This window comes from Equus quagga, chromosome 14 (assembly GCF_021613505.1).
Source record: "Equus quagga isolate Etosha38 chromosome 14, UCLA_HA_Equagga_1.0, whole genome shotgun sequence".
NCBI lineage: Eukaryota > Metazoa > Chordata > Mammalia > Perissodactyla > Equidae > Equus > Equus quagga.
Genome location: NC_060280.1, coordinates 65,361,720 through 65,382,016, shown reverse-complemented (window position 1 = coordinate 65,382,016; position 20,297 = coordinate 65,361,720). Strand labels below are relative to the sequence as shown.

The following is a 20,297-nucleotide window of genomic DNA, read 5'->3' as shown; positions in this document are numbered from 1 at the left end:
TCTTAGAGGTAAGAAAACTGAGGCCTAGAGAGCTAAGCAACTTGCTGAAGCTAGTTGGTGGCAAATCCAGGCTTTCTGGGCTCTCTATCCTCTATTTTTTCCCTTATACCACTTGTATCAGTTAGGAAGCTTTGGGTTGGGAGTAAAAAAAGACGTAAGCAATAAGCACATTTACCATCACGCATAACAAGAAGTCTGGAGTAGGGCAGCTCCAGGGTTGGTTAACCAGTGGTTCCCATCTTTCTGCTCTGCCATCCTCAGCATGTCGTGATTTCAAGATGTTCCTCCCATGGTTTCAAGATGACTGCAGCTCCAGGCACCCCACCAGACCAGACAGAGTTCAGAGTGAGAGAAGCAGTCTCCTCCTGGGGGCATGCCTCCCTTGGGAGTGAAGGAAACCTTTCCCAGACACCCCTTCATCAGATTTACCTCATTTCCCATTGGCCACAGTGGGGCAACATGCCTCTTGCTAAGCTAGTCACCAAAAGGGGAATGGAATTATCATGGCTGACTTACCCCAAGCATGACAAATCCTCTGGGGTAGGTGATGGAGACAGCTTTCTCTGAAGGGTGGAGAAGCACGGGTACCCAAGCAAAAATGAGGTTCTGTTTGCAAAGAATAGGAAGGAATGATGGCAGATGGGTAGGCAGACAACCATGCCTGCTCCACCAGCACCATCTCAACTCCACCAGGTTCTCCTATTTGTAGGTGGCAGCTATTATAGTTATTTCTCAGCTGACTTGGAAAGCAGACAGGTCCATGCTCCAATTCCAGCTCCGCCATGGAAGCTTAGGCAAATATCCTAACCTGAAGACACTGTGACTCCCTACCTACCCCCTCTCAAAATTTTGCATTTTTCCAAAGGAAAAAATTATCAGGAAATTTAGAAAAAAGCAAAAGAAATAATGAAAAAGCAAAAGATAAAATGAAAACATAAAGTCAAGCTCATTTCTTAAGCCCAGATCTCTCCATCTAAGCTTGGTTTTAGGCTGGCTTGGCTAGACTCAGTTCATGAGCAACAACACCTCTTGCCCGCTGCTTTTCTCCCCTGTGAATACCAAATCTAGCTGCATGGCCTCAGAGTGCACAGTTGAGTTGGACTTTGGACCACTTTAAAGATCTTTATTTTTTTTTTTTTGATTGTTTCTCCATCTCTATGTTTTCATTTTGAGAATGTTAAATAAATTGAGTCATACAGTATGTAACTTTTTTGAGATTGGATTTTTTCCACTCAACATAGCATCCTCGAGATCCATCCAAGTTGGGTATATGAAAAGTTCTTTCCTTTATGTTGCTGAGTAGTATTCCGGGGTAGGACTGTGCCACAGTTGTTTATCCACTCGCCCAGTGAAGGTCTTCTGGGTTGTTTCCAGTTTTCAGAGATTGCAAATAAAGCCTCTATACACATTCCCACACAGGTTTTTGTGTGAACATAAATTTTCATTTTTCTGGGGTAAACACCAGGAGTATAATTGCTGGGTTGTATGCAAGTGCATGTCTAATTTTATAAGAAACTGACAAACTATTTTCCAGAATGTTCCATTTTAGATTCACACCAGCAATGTATGAGAGATCCAGTTTCTCCACATACTCACCGGGCATTTGCTGTCATCTGTATTTTTCATTGTAGTCATTCTGATAGATGTGTAATGATATTCCATCATGGTTTCAATTTGCATTTCTCTAATGGTAAGGATGTTGAACTTTTCATGTGTTTATTTGCTTATTTGTAGTTTTCAGCACACAGATCTTCTACGTGTGTTGTTAGAATAATACCTAATTATTCCACTTTATTTGATGATTGTGAATGGTCTTGTGTTTTAATTCTGGTTTCCATTTGTTCATTGCTAGTACATAAAAATATAATTAAATTGTAGGACACTCAGCCGTCGTCTAAGAATTGCCTAGTGGTATGTAGAAACCGTCCCTCAAACACATGTATACTTTGGAATAGGTGACCAGAACCTTTTAACACCTATTTTCAATTCTGGACCACTTTAAAGATCTTTAACTGAAGAAGAGGCTTGACTAGACCCATGTTTTAGGATGGTGACTCTTGTAGAAGTATGGAGGACTGATCACAGAAGGGAGTAGCGGGATAAGGACTAGGGTCAGAGAGGCCTGTCAGTACCTCTGGGCACTAGGCAGAGAAGAAGGTGTGTGCTAGGGTAGCAGCAGTGAGGAGGAAGGGAGGAGGAAGGACAAGTTCAGAGAAACATATCAGAGGATTTCCACTTCCAGTAAGGGTGGACTAGACAACTCAAACCCACTCTCCTTCTTGCTGAAAACGCTAGGAAATCTGGATGAAATATTTTGTAAAACACCTTCTTGAAAGCATCAGAGGGCTGGCAGGAGAGTGATGAATTACTGGGCCAGAATCCAAGGGAGAATGGAGACCCGGGAGGTGAGCTCTTTGGAACAGCTCTTCCCCTAGGGGACATTTGCTGAATCTGGAGGCAGTGGCTGAGAAGCTGAGCAGCACTGGAAAGCCAGGAGTTGGAGACGAGGGTCTGCCAGGGGGGCTGGGTCTGTCTGGTGAACCCCCCTCACTTTGAGTTGAGACCAGATTAAAAGTGGACCCCAAGCAGACAGCTCAGCTTTAGATCATCTCAGTCCTGGAAGTTATACTGAGGCAACCCCAGGTTTCTAGTGCCCCAGGTTTCAGGTACCTGTCAGAAGCAAACATGAATTCTCTCTTTAGGAAGATTATATCATTGGAGGCATCAAATTATTTCCACAAACAATTTTGCAAATTATATGTCTGGCATACAATAAAAAATAATGGGGACAATGTGAACAAATCCAGCAGGAAAAAAACACAACAACAACAGAAAAAAGAAACAGACTCACAAGGATTCCAAACATAGGTTTTATTAAATTTGGACTTTCAAATAAGTATTCTTAACAAGATTGAAATTTTAAGGGAATTAGAAACTATCAAATGGAAAAATCTGGAAATAAAAACTAATACCTGAAATTAAGAACTCAGTAGATAGGTTTAATAACAAATTGGACACAGCTGAAGGGATAACTAGTGAACTGGAAGATAGGTCAGAAGGAAATATCCAAATGAAGCACAAAAAGACAAATGAATGGAAAATAAAGGAGCAAGTAAGAGACATAGAGCAGTGACTTTTCAAACTTGACTGTGCGTACAAGTCACTTGGGGATCATGTTAAAATTCAGATTCTGATTTTGTAGGTCTAGGGTGGAACCTGAGATTTTGCGTTTCTAACATGCTCCCAGGTGACGCTGCTGCTGATCTGTGGACCACTTTCTGAATATCAAGAGCATAGAGGACGTGAGAAGAAATCCCAAGGAAGAGGAGAAAGAGAATGGGCAGAAGATAAAATGTCTGAAAACTTTTCAAAACTGATGAAAGACATCAAGCCACAGATGCAAAAGTTCTACAAACTCCAAAGGCAATAACTTAAAGAAATCCACCCCTAGGCTCATCATAAGAAAGCTGCTAAACCACAAACCCAAAGAGAAAAAATCTTAAAAGCAACCAGAGGAAAAAAGACCAGTTACTTTCAAAGGAGCAACTATTAGATTGTCAGCTAACTTGTCAGAAACAGCGGAAGCCAGAAAACAATGCAATGGCATATTTAAATTATGTAAGGAAAATAGTTACCAACCTATGATTTTATACCAAGCAAAAATATTCTTCAAGATTAAGATGAAATAAAGACATTTCCAGAAAAACAAAAACTGAGAGAATTTATCACCAACATACCTGCTCTAGAGAAATATTAGAGGATATCCTTTAGCTAGAAGTAAAATGATCCCAGGTGGGAACTCAGTGATGCAGGAAAAAAAGAAGAGCAATTAAATGGTGAATATATGGGTAAATCTAAATTAATATTGACTGTATAAAATAATATGATACTGATGTCATCTTGGGGAGAGTCTAAAATATATACAGAATTAAAATATCTAACAATGGCCTATAAATTGGGAGAGGGTAAATGGAAGTTCTAAGTCCCTTGAATTGTCTGAGAAGAAAAGTGTCAATTGATGTTTGACTTTGGTAAGTTAAAGATTCACGTTAAGTAACCACTAAAAGTAGTGAAAGACTGTGTGATAACCAAACTAATAGAGAGGGGGAAATAGAGTATTTTTTTAATACTCGATTCAAAAGAGGGCACAAAAGGAAATAAAAAGAAAAACAGAATAGGTGGGACAAATAGAAAGTATTTAGTAAGATGAGTTATTGAAACCCGAATGAAACAGTAATTGCCTTAAAGATAAATTGACTAAATTATTCAATTAAAAGATAAAGACTGGTAGACTGGCTAGCAATGAAACAAAACCCAAATAGGCGCTGTTTACAGGAGACACCTAAAACATAAAGGTATAAAAAGGCTCAACATGAAAGGATGGAAAAAGATAAAAGACATACTGTACAGAAGTGTCCAAGAGAAGACTGGGATATAAATATCAGACATAGGATGCTGGAAGGCAAAGGGCATAGAGCTAAAGAAGGACATTTTGTTATGAGGAAAGACCCAATTCACTAGGCAAATAAAAGTGTTCTCGCTTTGTGTGAACCTAATAACATAACCTCAAAAGATATAAAAGCAAAAACCGACAGAACTATGAGGATAAACAGACAAACCCACCATCATAGTGGGAGATTTCAATGTACTTCCCTCGATAACTGATGAGAAAAAAAGTGTGCAAGGGTAGAGGAGATCTGAACACAACAGTTAGCACACTTGCCCCAGTGGCCATCCATAGACCCTGCACCCCACAGCTGCAGAGTCACCCAGCAGAGGTGGAGTGGCAGGGCTGTCTCAGGGAGGGAGGGTGTGGTCAAGGATGATTGCCAGGTTCTGGGCTCAGGCCCTTGGATGGATGAGGATGCTGTATCTAGTTATTTTATCTAAGCTAAAATTGCTGCCCACATATTAGAGTAAAAAAAAAAAAAGCAAATTGAGGTAGGCGCTAGAAGCTGAGCGTCTGGAACAGGCAATGCAAATAATTGTTACAATTTATTGAGTGTCTTCTATGCGTTAGGCCCTGTGCCAGGTGCTTTATTTTAATTAGCACCAATTCTCACTACAATGTGGTTGTTTAATGCGGTCGTTACTATGTGCATCGTATAGATGGGGAAACTGAGGCTCAGAGAGGTAAAATAAGTTGAATAGGATGCCTACCCTCAAAGGAGCCTAAAAGCTCCCAAGAGGGAAGACAAGTGCACAACATTACACAGGACAGATGAAGACGGAGCGGGTGGGCTGAGAATAGGAGGCTCCCAGGCAGACCCCTGGGGCCCCAGCTAGGCCAGGCTTTCCCTCCTGAAAACAGAGAGGGCCAGGCCAGCACCCCAAGAGCAGTGCCCTGGGCACATGGCAGGGAACAGTCACCCACAGGCTGACCACCAGCCCCGCAAGAGGAGGCCCACTCTGTGAGTGTCTGGAGCCCCCAACCTCAAGGAGTTCAGGGCCAAAAGAGCTGAATGACCAGTATATTTGTTTGGCCGAAACACAGGGTTATAGTTAGGGCACTGGGGTGAGGGGCCGGTTAGGCTCATAGGGATGAAGATGACTTCCTCACGGGTTCTGTTTCTTTCTTGTGCACCTAAGTCCTTGGTTCTGGCCAACCAGTTCTGAAGCTGGCCGCTCCTAGTGCCTCCATCTCAGAGACCTTGTCACAAGCCCAAAAGGACCACCTGTCTCCTCCCATCTGTTTGCCATGCTGGAACCACCTCCTTTAAACCATAGCTCAAGGAGACCTCCTCCAGGAAGCTCTCCCAGATCGACCTGCCTCACTCTCCCCACCCTGTCATTCTTTCCCAAAGGCTGTGCTCCTCCCTTCATATACTGACCTGGTCTTCTCCCTGCTCAGTTCCAGGTCCCCCAGCTGGCATCAAAGCTGTCCCTTCATCTGCCAGCAGTGTGGTGGTGTCTTGGCTCCCCCCTACCAAGCCCAATGGAGTGATCCGCAAGTACACCATCTTCTGCTCCAGCCCCGGGTCTGGCCAGCCGGTAAGTGGGGCCCAGGGCTGAACCATGAGAGGGACAGAGAAAGGAAAAAGTACCCAGCAGATCAGCTGGCTTCCAAGCCAAACCCTAGGACTGCTTACATCTGTGCTTCTACCTGGATTCATGGATGAGAATGGTTGCTGGTCACCCAAGAGTGGCTGAAGTCTTACCCAATGCCCGTCTTGGGTCAGTCCTCTGTGCCAGGGCTGCAAGACTGTCACAAGTCCTGGAGGCTCCTTTGAGTCAGGGATCAGGACCAAGCAGGGGTGAAAGGAAGGCCAGGGCCTCGGCTCGTCTGGTCTGGCTGACCAAGGAAGCTCCTAGCAGGCCCCAGAGCTGTTGACTGGGGACTGGCTGGTGCATGGCCTCTGGAAATGAACCACTTTTCAGCATGGTCGGCCTGGGCTGGGAGGGATGCTGGAGATCTGCCCTGGGTGGCCCCACAGCATGGAGCCAGAGAGGGGTCAGAGAGGATGAGGGTGGGTGCAGTGGGATATGCACCCACATTCCATTAGATGCATCCTTCCCTCTGCCTCTTTCCTCATCTCCAGCCACTCGGCCACAACTTTCTGCTGGGTGAGTACTCTGGAGCACACCTGTTCTAGTTGCGAGAGCAGGTGCAAAGATAACGATACCTGCCCTGCGAGGGCTTCTAGTCTAGTGAGGGAGGCAGAGGGGCATGCACTGGAGGGCCGTGAGTACTGTCTAGGAGATGTGCTCAGGGCAGGGAGAGCCGTGAGCAGGCGGAGGAGGCCAGCTTCTCCCTCCCTCAGCAGCTTGGGAGGTGGCAGCAGCCGGAGCATCTGCAGATGAGCTGCTGGCAACCAGAAAGGCTGCCCTGAAATTGCTGGGTAATTGTGTCATCATCTCCTCCTCTTCTCTCTGCTTTCCTGTGGTCTTTCTGAATTACCCTCTGAGTGGTAGGTGACCCAGCTCCTCGCCAGTGAGGCCAGAGTTCTATTACCAGAGGGGAAGCCCAGAAATGTCTTTTCAGTGACTCCGTCCCCTCCTCTCCTCACCGTCACTGCCTCACCTGCAGAAAAGCACACATATCATGACTACAGCTCCATGAATTTTCACAGCACACCCAGGCAGGGAACAGGACATGCAATACCCAGAAGACCCCCCCGTGCTCCTTCCAGTCACCCTCCCACCCCCGGGTAACCACATCCTGACTTCAGATTGGTGTTGTCTCTTTTTGTACATTATATAAATGGAGGCATACCATGTGGCTTCTTTTACTCAACATCATTTTGAATTTGTGCATTTCATCCATATTGTGTGTGGTGTAGATCCTTCACTCTCCCTTCTGTATAGTTTTCAATTATGTGCTCATATCACAATTCATTGCTCCATCGTGCCATCCATTGACGGGCATGTGGGTAGTTCTCCATTGGGAGTTCTTACAAACAGTGCTGCTGTGGACATTCTCATACGTGTGTCTTGGAGCTCCTGTGCGTGCGTTCCTGTTGGGTGCCTACCTAGTAGAGGACTGGCTGGGTCATGGGGTCTGCCCAAGTTACGTTGAGGACACCTGCCATTGTTGGGTGGTTGTGCCAATTTTCCAATCCATGCTTTCAGTCATGTCTTTTGCCCCTCTTTCCCTTCTCCGCCTGCCCCTCCCACACACACACGTTCAAGGTTCTCATCACACTAAGCTTGTCACCGTTCCAGACACCCACTATGCCATTTCACACTGCTATACCTCTGCCCCTGCTGATCCCTCTGTGGCATGCCCTTCATCCTCTGTCATACAGTGCACACATCAGATGGCAATTAGCTGTTCACATATCTGTCCCCTCACTGGTATGTGGGGTCCCGTGAGGACAAGGGCAGCATTTTTTCATCTTTGGGTCCCCAGCTACCGAATACTGTGGCGTGGAACATCACGGTCACTAAACACATGTTTGATGAATGAATTACTAGCAGGCTAGCAATTGCAAAGCCTTAGACACTGGGCACGCTTCCCTCCATGAGTGGATGGGAGAGGGTCCTCATTCACAAGCTGGGGTTTGTGTAGTCATTTCCTCCTCTGATAATGAAGCCTTTCAAAAGGATTGGTGTCCAGGAGCGCAGCCTCCTCATTAACTCGGGCTTCAGGAGCTCCCAGTTGACTGGCTGGGGACCCTTCTGCCAGGCGCCAGAGCAGAGCTCCGGGTCCCCATCCCCTCCTCCTGCTGCTGGAGACCCTCAGAGCCTCCCACCTTCCTCTTTACGGCCTGAGCACGCAGGAACCTCCTCCCTCCTGGGGACATTCCACACAGCATCACACAGGGGCCCTCTGTGCTAGTGCGATGAGAACTTCAGCTCAGCCACATTGCAGGGGAGGGCCTGGGCTTAGTGAGGGACCCGGGGACCTCACCACCATGTGTGACCGTGTGATGCGATCTCTTTGTGCAAAGATATTCCAAATTCCAAACTACTGCTTTACAAATTCATTTATGCAAGAGCTCCAGGAGTGAGTGCTGGGGGTGAGGCCACATGTGTGTATTCGTGACAGTGCCAAACCGTGGATCTGAGTGTGGGGTTGGAGGCAAATGCATGTGAGTCTGAGTGTGTGCGTCCATACTGGAGTGTAGGAACACGCATGTGCGGAATCCTCCGAATGGATGCAGGAAGCTGCATATGGTGTCCGCTCCCAGGAGGTTCTGCCCTGGGGGCGGCCAGAGCCACCCTGAGTCCTGTTCGAAATTTTACCAAACATTTTAATACGTTTGTTGTTGTTCTCTGATTATCAAAATAATGCAATTTTATTGCAGAAAATTCTATAAATAGATAAAAGAATAGAGAGGAAAGTAAAAATTACTTGTAGTCTCATTCCCTAAAGATTGACACTGGCAATGCTTTGGTACATAGCCTTCCAGTCTTTCATCTACATATATTGTAGAGTTAGGTTTTTTTAACAAAATTAAAATAAAATTTTACATAATGTTATATAATCCGTGTTTTTCATGTAATATATATAGACACTTTTTCACACCATCCATATCTTGTTTTAAAGCATGATCTTGAATGCCTGTACGTACATAATCTATTTAACCAGATCCCCCATTACTCTATATTTAATCTGTTTTCAGATTTTCACCATTGTAAATAATGATTCAGTAAGCATCCTTCATGGAAGTCTTTATGCATGTTCTCTTAGGGTAAATTTCTATAGGAATTCCTGGACCGCAAAGTGTATGAATATTCTTAAGGTTTGCGTACACATTTGCAAATTACCCTTCAGAAGGTTGGCACCAATTTATGCTTCCACCAGCCATTGTAAGTACATACTTGTTCTTGGCACCCACACTAATCCAAGGTATTATATATTTTTAATTTTTGCCAGTTGGATTTTTTTTAAGTGTCTTATTTTAAGTTATATTTCTTTGATTACTGGTTAGGCTGATTATTGTCCTAAGTTTATTGGCTGCTTTTTCCATCTTTGGGTAATTGTCAATTTATGTCCTTTGTCCACTTTTTATTTGGGTGATTCATAGTTTTTTCTTATTGATTTATGAGTGCTCTTTACATGTTAAGGATAATAACCACTTTTACACATATAGGTTGCAAGTATTTGCCAGCTCATTGCTTGCCTTTTGATTCTACTTTTGATGTACCATAGGTTTTCTTTTTATATAATTTGAATTTATCAATCATTTCCATTTATGATTTTTACCTTTTTTTAAAATTAGAATGACAGATAAGTATTTACCTATACTTTCTTCTTTCATCGTTTTACCTTTTTTTTTAACCTTTGATCCACTGGAACTTTATTTGGGAGTGTGGTTGTGTGTTTTGAAAGTGATTTCAGGAGATTCTTGGGGAGTCCAGGTTATAAGGAAGACACCCAGGATCTGAGTAAGATGCTAATACCTTCATGGGGAAACCAAACCTTTCCTGCCCTGTGTGAACACAAATGTACACCCAGGTACATGCTGACACACACAAGCAAGTACACTCAACTTTTCTCCATCCATGCACACACATCCCTTTGCCCTCACAGAAATATGAGCCAGGAGAAGAACATGTCCCAGTGTCAAAGGACTTGCACACCCCTGGCTTCGTGTAGGCCTCACTGAAACCACACAGGGTGGGCAGAGCTGTATTGCTTTCTTAGTTTGCAGGGGAGAAAATTAAGGCCCCAGGGACCATGAGAGACAGTCTGGGTCATACACCTAGTCAGAAGGGTAGGCAGGTGCTGAAGCCACTGCCCCACCCACCTCCTGCATGGGTATGAACTACAGATATGCACTCAGGCCCCCAAGGACTTCCCAACTACCAGGGCTCAGGGTGGCTGTGCACCCACCCTCAGCAGGGCCCTCCTGGGCCCAGGCCAGATCTCCATGAGGGAGGCAGGAAGAAGCATTTGCAGGATCTCTGGATATTGTGTGGATGGCGGTGCCTTCTCCCTAACATGTCCCTGCAGACAGCCTGGGTGGGACCCAAAAGGGTGCTTTCTCCTGTTATAAGTCATTGGGCCCCTCAGCCCTCCCATGGGGCACAGACAATGTCCCTCTGTGACCCTGTGGCTGTCTGGAGACCTGTCCTTCAGCGTGCGCATGCCTCCATCTACATGTCCTTGTGCGTGTGAGCGTGTGCATGTGAGCGTGTGTGTGCAAGATCCTGTGACTGCAGAGATAACTAATTATTAGCTCCCTCTGGCCTCAGGGCCCCCCATCTGTTCCAGGGGCTCCCCTCCCTCACTCGACTTCCACCCTGATTTCAAAGAGGCCCTGGTGCCTCCTTTCCCTTCCCCGCGGCCGACCAAAAAATAAAACAAAATGAAAGTCAGCCCCATCCCGCCTGCACCCGGGAAGGGGCTGACAGGAGGTCTGCAAACTAGCGCTTATCAAAAGCGCCTTCTCAAATTCATTTCAATATCTGAGCCTCTGGTTTCCAAGGCAACATAATCTTTTCATCAAAGCAACTGGTAAAACCACTGGGATCCGATATTGTTTTGTTGGCAACTTGTCAAAACTGTCATTTGGTTAAAAAAAATTTATAGATTTATATAACCTACAAATATATACAGTGATCTATACCGCTAATAATCATTAATGAAGTGTTGCCCGGCGAAGCTTTCATAGTTCCCTCTCCTGCCCCTTCCTCCCCGGCCGGTGTGCCACCTACAGAATGATGGAGTGGTAATTAGACAGAGGGCTGGGAGGTGACTCTGAGCGGGGACAGGCTGGGGGAGCCTGTCTACAACCCTAATAAGGCAAACACAGTACTTTAGCCGCTTCCCAGAGACGCCCTTTTCTTGGGGTTTTCCTGGGACCCTCCTTCCTGCATCCTCCCTTCTGCTGACTCCCTCCACCTCTCACTGCAAACACTCACATTCCCTGGCCTGGAGCCACAGTTGCCAGCGCCTGGATCACTCAGAGGTAAACTGAGGCTGATCCAGCAACACCCCAGAGCAGGCCCGTCAGCTCCCAGGGCCAAGCCCCGTGCAAAGTCTGTTCGCTGTTGCTCTAAAACAAGGAAGGGTAAATGCAGGATCCTGCCTCCGCGCCCCCCCACCCGGCCAGTACCTCCCCTGAGCCCAGGGTCCCCAGGAAGATTGGAGTTGGAGGCTGGAGGCCCGAGGGTCCCTGTTCTCAGTGTTGCTTCGCCTCCGCCCCGCAGGCTCCCAGCGAGTACGAGACGAGTCCAGAGCAGCTCTTCTACCGGATCGCCCACCTAAACCGGGGGCAGCAGTACCTGCTATGGGTGGCCGCCGTCACCTCCGCCGGCCGGGGCAACAGCAGCGAGAAGGTCACCATCGAGCCTGCCGGCAAGGGTGAGCAGCCTGGGGCACAAGCTGCCTGCCGGAAGCCCCCTACTAGAATTCTGGTTCTCCCCGAATAGGGGATGTTTCCCCTCTACCCTGTCTGTGCCCTGGCTGCAAAGAGCTGGCCGGCCACCTGCCTCCCTCCTGCAGCCACCAAGACTGGGCCTCTGCTGCCCCCTGACTCCCTGACAGCCACATAGCAGGCTCGAGGCAGCCCCACTACCCTCGGGGCGGAGGGCATGGTGCACCCTCATCCCCCCCTCCTAACTCTACTCCGGGGCTGAAAGAAGGGCGAGTTAGCCCCACCCCCAGCCCACAGGGGAGCCTCTGTCCCAGTGCACAGCTCCTCCGGAGGGGGCTGGGGGATGGTGGTACCCTGCTTCCACCGAGCAGAGAGCTGCGCGGGGAGCCCCCTCATTCCAAAGCCTGGACACCACAGGCAGAGGCGATCCCACTGATGGCTGATTCAGTCGATCAACGGACATTTACAAAGTGCAGACCCTGAAGGGGGCTCTGGGCTAGAGGCTGTGCACAGGGTGAATGAGACCGTGTCGTTCTTAGGGGGTGTCCCACTGGATCCCCGACCTGGGCTTAAGGGTGGCATAGGGGCACATGCACCCCCACACTACAGGGAATGGCAGTTTGAGGCCTCAACCCCAGATCAAGATAGAGCCAGCAACACAGAGTCACTCGGCGGCCCCCTGTGCCACCCTGGGGCACGGGCATTAGCCACACAAGCCCGTGAGTTCAGCTCGTCTGCTTTGACTCCAGGCCTCCCTGGGCGCTTCCTCTTGGCCCTGCCTCCTCCCACAGCCACCTGACTCTCTAGCCTTGGCGCCCAGGACTCGGATGGGGTGGTGCCTGCCTCAGCCCGGCCACCCTCCTGGGGTGACGAACTTCCTTTGGTTGGAACATGAGCGGCGTCAGCCCTCCCCTGCCGCAGCTCAGAGTCAGCCAGCCTTCAGCTGAGGGCCTGCTGTGGCCATGGGCCTCCACCTGCCCTGCCAGTAGGGTCTGTCACCCCATGGTACAGTTTAGCACTCTGAGGGAGGAGTGGCATGGCCTACAAAGACAGCTGAGAGCCGTGGGTGGCTCTTCTGGTAGTTTCTTACCTCTCCTGGTCCCCATCCTTCCTCCCAGGGGCGCGACCATCCCCTTCTCCTGAACTCATCTCCTTCAGGAGGGAAGGGTCCTGGAGCCTCCCGTCCTCCCGGGACAGCTGGCACTGCCCAGAGCCGGGTCCAGGGGCCTGGGGGCTCAGCAGAAGGCTCGCCTCTTCCCTGTGGGTGTTAAATAGAACCCTCCCAGAGGCTTTGCACTTCCCAGAACACGGTCACACGTCTTCCCCTTCTGTCCTCACAGCAGCCCTGTGAGGTAGGACAGACAAGCGCTCTGTCCTCTCTCCCCACACACACCCACTCACACACACACTCACACACACACTCACACACACCCACTCACACACACACACACACACACACACTCACACTCACACTCTCACACACACACTCACTCACACATACACTCACACACCCACTCACTCACACACCCACTCACACACACACTCACACACACATTCTCTCACACACACACCCACTCACACACACACTCACACACACTCACACACACACACACCCACTCACTCACACATTCTCTCTCACACACACGCTCACACACCCACTCACTCACACACACACTCACACACACACACCCACTCACACACACACTCACACACACACACGCTCACACACCCACTCACACTCTCTACACACACATTCTCTCACACGTACACTCTCACATACACTCACACACATGCACACACACATCCAGACACTCACACTCACTCACTCACACATACACATTCTCTCACACACAATCACACACACATACCAAGACACAGAGAGGTTCAGGGAGCCAGCCCCAGCCACGTGGCAGAACCAGGTGTAGAACCAGGTCCCTAGAGATCCTGGCACGATCCCCAAGGCCCGTGAGACGTCTCTCTGCCCCTGGTGGAGGCCATCTTACCTTGGGCCCCTCTGCTTAGATCCAAGTCCTTCTGGCCACCAGGCAGTCGTCACTGCCCATAGCAGCCCCTCCAGACCTCCCCGACTCTCCAAGCCCCATGGCCAGGCACGGCCTTCACAGGAGAGGCACCGCCATTTCCTGCACCCGGGCCTCTACACGCTGCTTCCTCAACTGCCTCCTGTCTTCCTTCCCCCCACAGGGGCCCACTCTGGCCTCTGAAGCGCCTGGTCGCGTGGTTAATCTAACCCCTGTGCCTCTGGGCCTAGCGCTCTCTCAAGAGCCTGACCCGAGTCCCTTCTCGCTGGATCCTGACCCTTTTGCCTCCTGTGCTTGCTGCGATGCTGCTGTGCTCCTCTCTCCCTCGGGACTCTCCTTTCTCCTCTGTGCCTATCTGTGTTTGACCCCAGGGCTGTGCCACTCCTCTGTCAATCTACATCCCGCCCTGGTGACCTCAGTCACTCTGCTGCTGACTCCCACGTCAGTGTCTGCAGTCCAGCCATCTCTCTTATGCTCCAGAATGTGTATATCCAGCTGCTTTCTAGCTACCCAGCATGGGAGTCCCCCAGGTTCAACATGAGGCCAAGTCTTCCGGTGTGTCCTGCCTACCCGCTCCTCCTCCATGAGCCTTGTCTCTGTGAGAGCACCATCCCCACCCCCGGTTGGCCCAGCTGTCATCCTCACCTCCCCCTCTATCTCTTCCCAGAAACAGTCAGACCCCAAGTCCTGGCAGCTGTTCCCCTGAGCCCTTCATGAGCCCTAACCTCCCCCCATCCACTGTCATACGTCACCTCCAGCCTGCACTCTGGCCACCATCTTGTCACTGGTCGGCGTCCGTCAGGATCATCTCCACCAAACCATCCTCTGCAAGCAGCCAAGGATTTATCTAAAACTCTACTGTGAACATAGCACCACTTACTTGTAAGGCTCCAGGGGCTCCCCCTGACCTCAAGAGGACGTCCAGCCTCTTGTGCCAGCGGAGCCCTTGGGCCTCTGCTCTTGCTCACCGGTGGCTCCAGCCCTGCTCTTCCCCCTTCACTCACCCTGGGCTTGGGTCACCCCAAAGTGTTTGCAGACCCTCACACTTGCCATGTGCTTCCAGCCTCCAGGCCTCTACTCAGTGTTGTCCCCTTTTCCTGACATGCCTTTCCTTCTCTGCGTAGGGAATTTCCTCTTAACCTTCAAGATTCAAGTCAGATCTTCCAATTCCAGAAGCTTCTTCAGCCATCACCTCCACCACTCCCTGAGGGGCAGAGTTCATCCCTCCATCTTTGTGTTCCCGTGGTTACTTGTACCCGCCCCTACCTTTGTGCTTTTCACCCTGTAATGACACTTTTAAGTACCTGTCTTCCCCTCGGACAGTGAGCAACTTGAGCACAGGGAATAGATCTTACGCATTTTGTGAGTCCTCACGGGCTCATTTGATACCTGGCCCATGACTGGTATTGGCTAAGTGTTGGTTGCATCAGTGACTCCCAGCTGAAGTTCCCTGCACCCACCACCTCCCCAAACCCAAGGTGGAGGTCAGGTAGGGGAGGGGTGATTTGAATTGTAAATTCGGGAACCCTGAGGAAGGTGGGCCCGGGCAGTGTTGGGGTAGAAGTGAGGAGAACCTCATCCTCCCTTCCCTGTAGCCCCAGCAAAGATCATCTCATTTGGCGGCACTGTGACAACACCCTGGATGAAAGATGTCCGGCTGCCTTGCAATTCAGTGGGAGATCCAGCCCCTGCTGTGAAGTGGACCAAGGACAGGTGCGTGCAGGCCCCTGGAGGGATGGGTGACCCCCAGAGATGGGCATAATAGAAGAGCCATGAAGAAGAGAATCGGATGTTGCTCCCTTCCAGCCTACTCACTCACCTCCCCCTAGGGAGGCCCTGCCGGGTACATGGTTACCACTCTCACAAGCAGGCCTGGCCTCCCTGGCCTCCTTTGTTGGGAGCCCAGAAGCTCCCTTCCTGGGTGGTTGAAGAGGCCATGGTTACTGGATATCCCCAGTAAATGCTTAATAAATATCCAAGAATCCAGGGTCCTCTAGCAACCCTCCTTCTGCTCCCGGCTCTATTTGCCTACAGACCTGGGGGAGGCCCCGGGAGGAGGGCTGCTTGCCATAACCCATCCCCAACCCCCGTCCCCCGCAGTGAAGACTCGGCCATCCCGGTGTCTATGGATGGGCACCGGCTCATCCATACCAATGGCACGTTGCTGCTGCGTGCTGTGAAGGCCGAGGACTCGGGCTACTACACCTGCACGGCCACCAACACCGGGGGCTTCGACACCATCATCGTCAACCTTCTGGTGCAAGGTGAGACCCCACGAGGCAGGTGGGGCTCAGGGGAGTGGGGGGGACAGGAATGGAGAAGGGGTAGGAATTGCATCATGTAAAAGCAAGGGTTGTTAAATGGAAGAAAAAGACCAACCACTGGGGAGACAGAACCTCAGTGGAACAGAGATGCCAAACGGAAGAGGAGGCAGGAGGGGTGGAGAGAGTGAGCAGGAGTGGGGGATGCACCTGGTGGGGCAAAGCCAGTCCCTTGCCCTCATCCCATTGGGGTACCCCCGTCCCCACGTCCCCAGAGGTTAACACTTTGTGGTGAGGGCTGGTGGCTTTCCCTCACAGTGCCCCCGGACCAGCCCCGCCTCACTGTCTCTAAAACCTCTGCTTCGTCTATCACCCTGACCTGGATTCCAGGTGACAATGGGGGCAGCTCCATCCGAGGTGAGAGGGGTCTGGATGAGGAGGGGGAGATAAGGGAAGGAATTCTGGGCCCAGGGGCAAGGGAAGGGTTTCACCCACTCCCACCACTTGTTCCCACAACACCCAGGAAGTGATGGGGGCGGGGGGTGACTCGGACCACAAGGAAGGTACCCAAGTGCCATGGAAAGTATACAGGCCTAGAGTCTGGGTTTTAGAACGCCCGCCACCCTTGCCACTGGGGAGCTGTGCAAACCTGAAGAAGTCTGTTTACTTCTCTGGGCCTCAGTTTCCAAACCTGCAAAAGTAGACAGAGGTACTAGATAGCACTTCTCAAACTTGAATATGCATGTGAATCACCAGGGATCTGGTAGCTGATGCTCCTGTCAGAGGACTGCACACGGACTAGTAGGCTCTAAATAGGATTCCTTCTAAGCCTCATAGTTCTGGTTTCTGCTCCCCTCCCCATCTTGGCTTCTAAACCCTAAAGCGAGAGCTAAAGAGAGAGAGAGAACAGTAAAACTCACCCAAGGTCCTTCCAGTTTTGCATCTAATCTGCACCTGCCCCCTCCCAATGACCAAAGGCCCCACTCTGCCCCCTGCCTGGAGCCCAGCCCCCATGATACCTGTTAGGGTGTCCCAGGCCCCACCCTGCCCTCCCTGAGCCAGGCCAACCTCCCCGACAGGCTTCGTGCTGCAGTACTCAGTGGACAACAGCGAGGAGTGGAAGGACGTGTTCATCAGCTCCAGCGAGCGCTCCTTCAAGCTGGACAGCCTCAAATGTGGCACGTGGTACAAGGTGAAGCTGGCAGCCAAGAACAGTGTGGGCTCTGGGCGCATCAGCGAGATCATCGAGGCCAAGACCCATGGGCGGGGTGAGGCCCGGCGATGAGGGTTTGGGGAGAGATGGGCCCAGGGAAGAGGAGTCGGCAAGAGGAGCCCCCGACATGGGGATGGAAGATGGCTGGGATAGGGCAGGAGGGTACGGGGGAGCGTGGAGACTGGAGGAAGACACACTTAGTTCCCGTCACTACAGCATCTGGACGAATGTCTAGTAGAATGTCTCAGTAGGAGAAACAGGTCCCACTTCGCTCCTGGGGGTGGCAGATGGGTATCATTCCTCTTCCTTCTTCCCACATCTCTCTTCCTCCTTTGCTGAGGCCTTCACTCCAGGTCCTTCTCTCTTCTCCTGCTCCCCTTCCTCCTCCTCTGTCCCCTGGGGCATCCCTACGCCCATCTGTGCCAATCGCTCATCCCCCAGAGCTCCTGCAGTCCCAGCAGCCCCACGGAAACCCCTCCTAGCCCAGAGGAATGCATCCTCCTCCCCCTCAGTCTCTCTAACCTTTCTCTTCCTCTGGCCCCCAGAGCCCTCCTTCAGCAAAGACCAACACCTCTTCACCCACATCAACTCCACGCATGCTCGGCTTAACCTGCAGGGCTGGAACAATGGGGGCTGCCCTATCACAGCCATCGTCCTGGAGTACCGGCCCAAGGGCACCTGGGCCTGGCAGGGCCTCCGGGCCAACAGCTCCGGGGAGGTGTTTCTAACCGAACTGCGAGAGGCCACATGGTACGAGCTGCGCATGAGGGCCTGCAACAGCGCCGGCTGCGGCAACGAGACTGCCCAGTTCGCCACCCTGGACTATGATGGCAGTGAGTCGGAAAGGGTGGGAGGGGGCAGCACAGAGGCTGGAGCAAGGTGTTGCCAGGGAAGCAAGCAGGCAGAGAGGCAGGCACATGAAGAGATGACAAACAAATAGAAACATAGGCAGGACCACAGTCAGGGAAAAAGGCTGGCAGACAGGTGAATCGGCAGGCACAGGGGCAGACAAAGGGAGCAGCAGATTCGTAGGCAGGCAGCTAAATGGGCAGGCGCACCAGTGGCCCATACAGACAGACAGACAGGCAGACAAACAGGTCAGTAACACCACAGATAGAGGGTCTTCGAATGTGCCATCCTTGCTCTCCATTGCTTCAGAGAGATGGAGAGGGAGGTAGGGATGCAGTTGAGGCCCTGCCCTCTAGGAACCCTCTGCTCATACAGTACGTTAGCCAGGGTGGACGAGCCTATGCTGCAATGACAGATAAAGCAATGACACGGAAAGCGCCGTGGCTTAACCCAAAAAAGATTTGTTTCTTGCTCTCACAAAGTCTTGGGAAGGTTGGCTGGCCACCATCTTTGAGCTATGCCATCTTGAACATGCAGCCTCCAAGGTCACCAAGAAGAGAGAGAGAAAAGCACACCAGTTCTGAACTGCCTTGGCCAGGAGGTGATGCTCATCACTGCTATTCACACCCTTGTCCAGAACTAGTCACGTGATTCTAATCTAACTGCTAGGGAGTCTGGGAAATGTAAACGAGCACATGGACGTTTGGCGAGCGCTAACTGGTGTCTGCCATGTGGGGACACGTGCACACACTCACATGCACACCTGTGCACTCATACATGCACACATACACACATGCATATACATACATACACACACACACATTAAAGGCAGATAGCAGGCTGAATTCATAGGGACCAGTTGTCACAGCCACATTTTAAGTCTACCTATGTGTTAAGGAAACAGAATAAAAGTGGTATCAGAAGCAGATCGGCTCAAACAAGGAAGGCTTCCTGAAGGAGATGACACTTAGATGAGGCTTTGAAAGAGGCAAAGATCAGGGCTTGGCAGAGGGCTGTGTCAGCAGAACTTCCTGCCTCCTTTCAGGCACCCAAGGTTAGCAGACATCGCCCATAGGAGTGGGAGCAGAGGGAAAAGGCAGGGTGTTGAGTGGTTTTTGTCCCCATCTGGGGAAGAGAACCCAGGATCGCTCTGCCCTGACTTCTCTCTACCGTGATTCTCACCGTCCACCCACCACTTCACCAGCTGGATGGGAGAAGCTAAGCCTATCGGTCTGCCCTCTAGAAATGAACACTGGGCTCCAACAGGCAAGGGACTCTCTCTGAGAGACTTCAGGGTAATTCTAGAACCGACCCAGGAAGTCATTCATATCATCAGTGTGAAAACTATACAACTGTTTATGGCCGTCCTGATGGGACCAGAATTTGGAGGATGAGAGGGTCAGGGCTCTGTGCCAGGAAGTGAAGGTCAGAGTGAGACCAAGGGCAGCAGGAGAGGTTGAAATGCTACCCCACCCAGGGGACTCTGCACAGCACCCGACTCATAAGGGACATCTGACTTTCTTCTTCACCCCCATTCAGGCACCATCCCTCCCATCAAGTCTGCTCAAGGTGAGGGGGATGACGTCAAGAAGCTGTTCACCATTGGCTGCCCAGTCATCCTGGCCACGCTGGGGGTGGCACTGCTCTTCATCGTGCGCAAGAAGAGGAAGGAGAAGCGACTGAAGCGGCTCCGAGGTGGGCAAGTTTCCTATGGGCTTCCCGGGAGGGAGTGTTGACCCTCAGCTACACTGGCCACCTTTCATTGGCTCACAGCACCATCTGGACAAGAGAGAGTGCCTGCGTCCCCTTGAAGGGAAAGCTGCCATTCCAACTTTCTGAAACCTTAATTGTTCACTGCTTTCTCCTCTATGCCCCAGGACTTTGTGTCTGTCCTAACCAGGGCTGACTTTTAGAGGTCCACACTGGTAAAGCCATATTGGTCCACACTGGTAAAGCCATATTTACCAATATGGTAAAGCCATGTTGGTTGGTAAAACGATGTTGCTCCCTTCCACCCTGGATGCTCCATTCTCTCACACAGGATCCCTGTGACTTTCCTAGGACCCAGCCACTAAAGAGTAGACCTATAGATGGTCTCTAGGACCTTGCTTAGTTCTGTCTGAGCAGTTTCCATGCCATGTCAGATGTTAAATATTGTGAATATCATCCC

General features: G+C 50.6%; 1 protein-coding gene across 3 annotated transcripts in view; it reads left to right on the top strand.

Moving 5' to 3' along the window:
* Nucleotides 1-20,297, top strand: part of DSCAML1 (DS cell adhesion molecule like 1) — a 340,494-nt gene that overhangs the window by 313,595 nt on the left and 6,602 nt on the right. For all 3 annotated transcript variants that reach the window (XR_006891978.1, XM_046686123.1, XM_046686124.1), the window contains 8 exons: nucleotides 5,852-5,991; nucleotides 11,599-11,752; nucleotides 15,400-15,517; nucleotides 15,905-16,068; nucleotides 16,384-16,482; nucleotides 17,145-17,333; nucleotides 17,824-18,111; nucleotides 19,667-19,822. Coding sequence is in view for 2 of the 3 variants with exons in the window: in XM_046686123.1 (XP_046542079.1) it covers nucleotides 5,852-5,991; nucleotides 11,599-11,752; nucleotides 15,400-15,517; nucleotides 15,905-16,068; nucleotides 16,384-16,482; nucleotides 17,145-17,333; nucleotides 17,824-18,111; nucleotides 19,667-19,822 (1,308 nt within the window). In the remaining variant the exon portion in view is untranslated. The remainder of the gene's footprint in view (nucleotides 1-5,851; nucleotides 5,992-11,598; nucleotides 11,753-15,399; nucleotides 15,518-15,904; nucleotides 16,069-16,383; nucleotides 16,483-17,144; nucleotides 17,334-17,823; nucleotides 18,112-19,666; nucleotides 19,823-20,297) is intronic.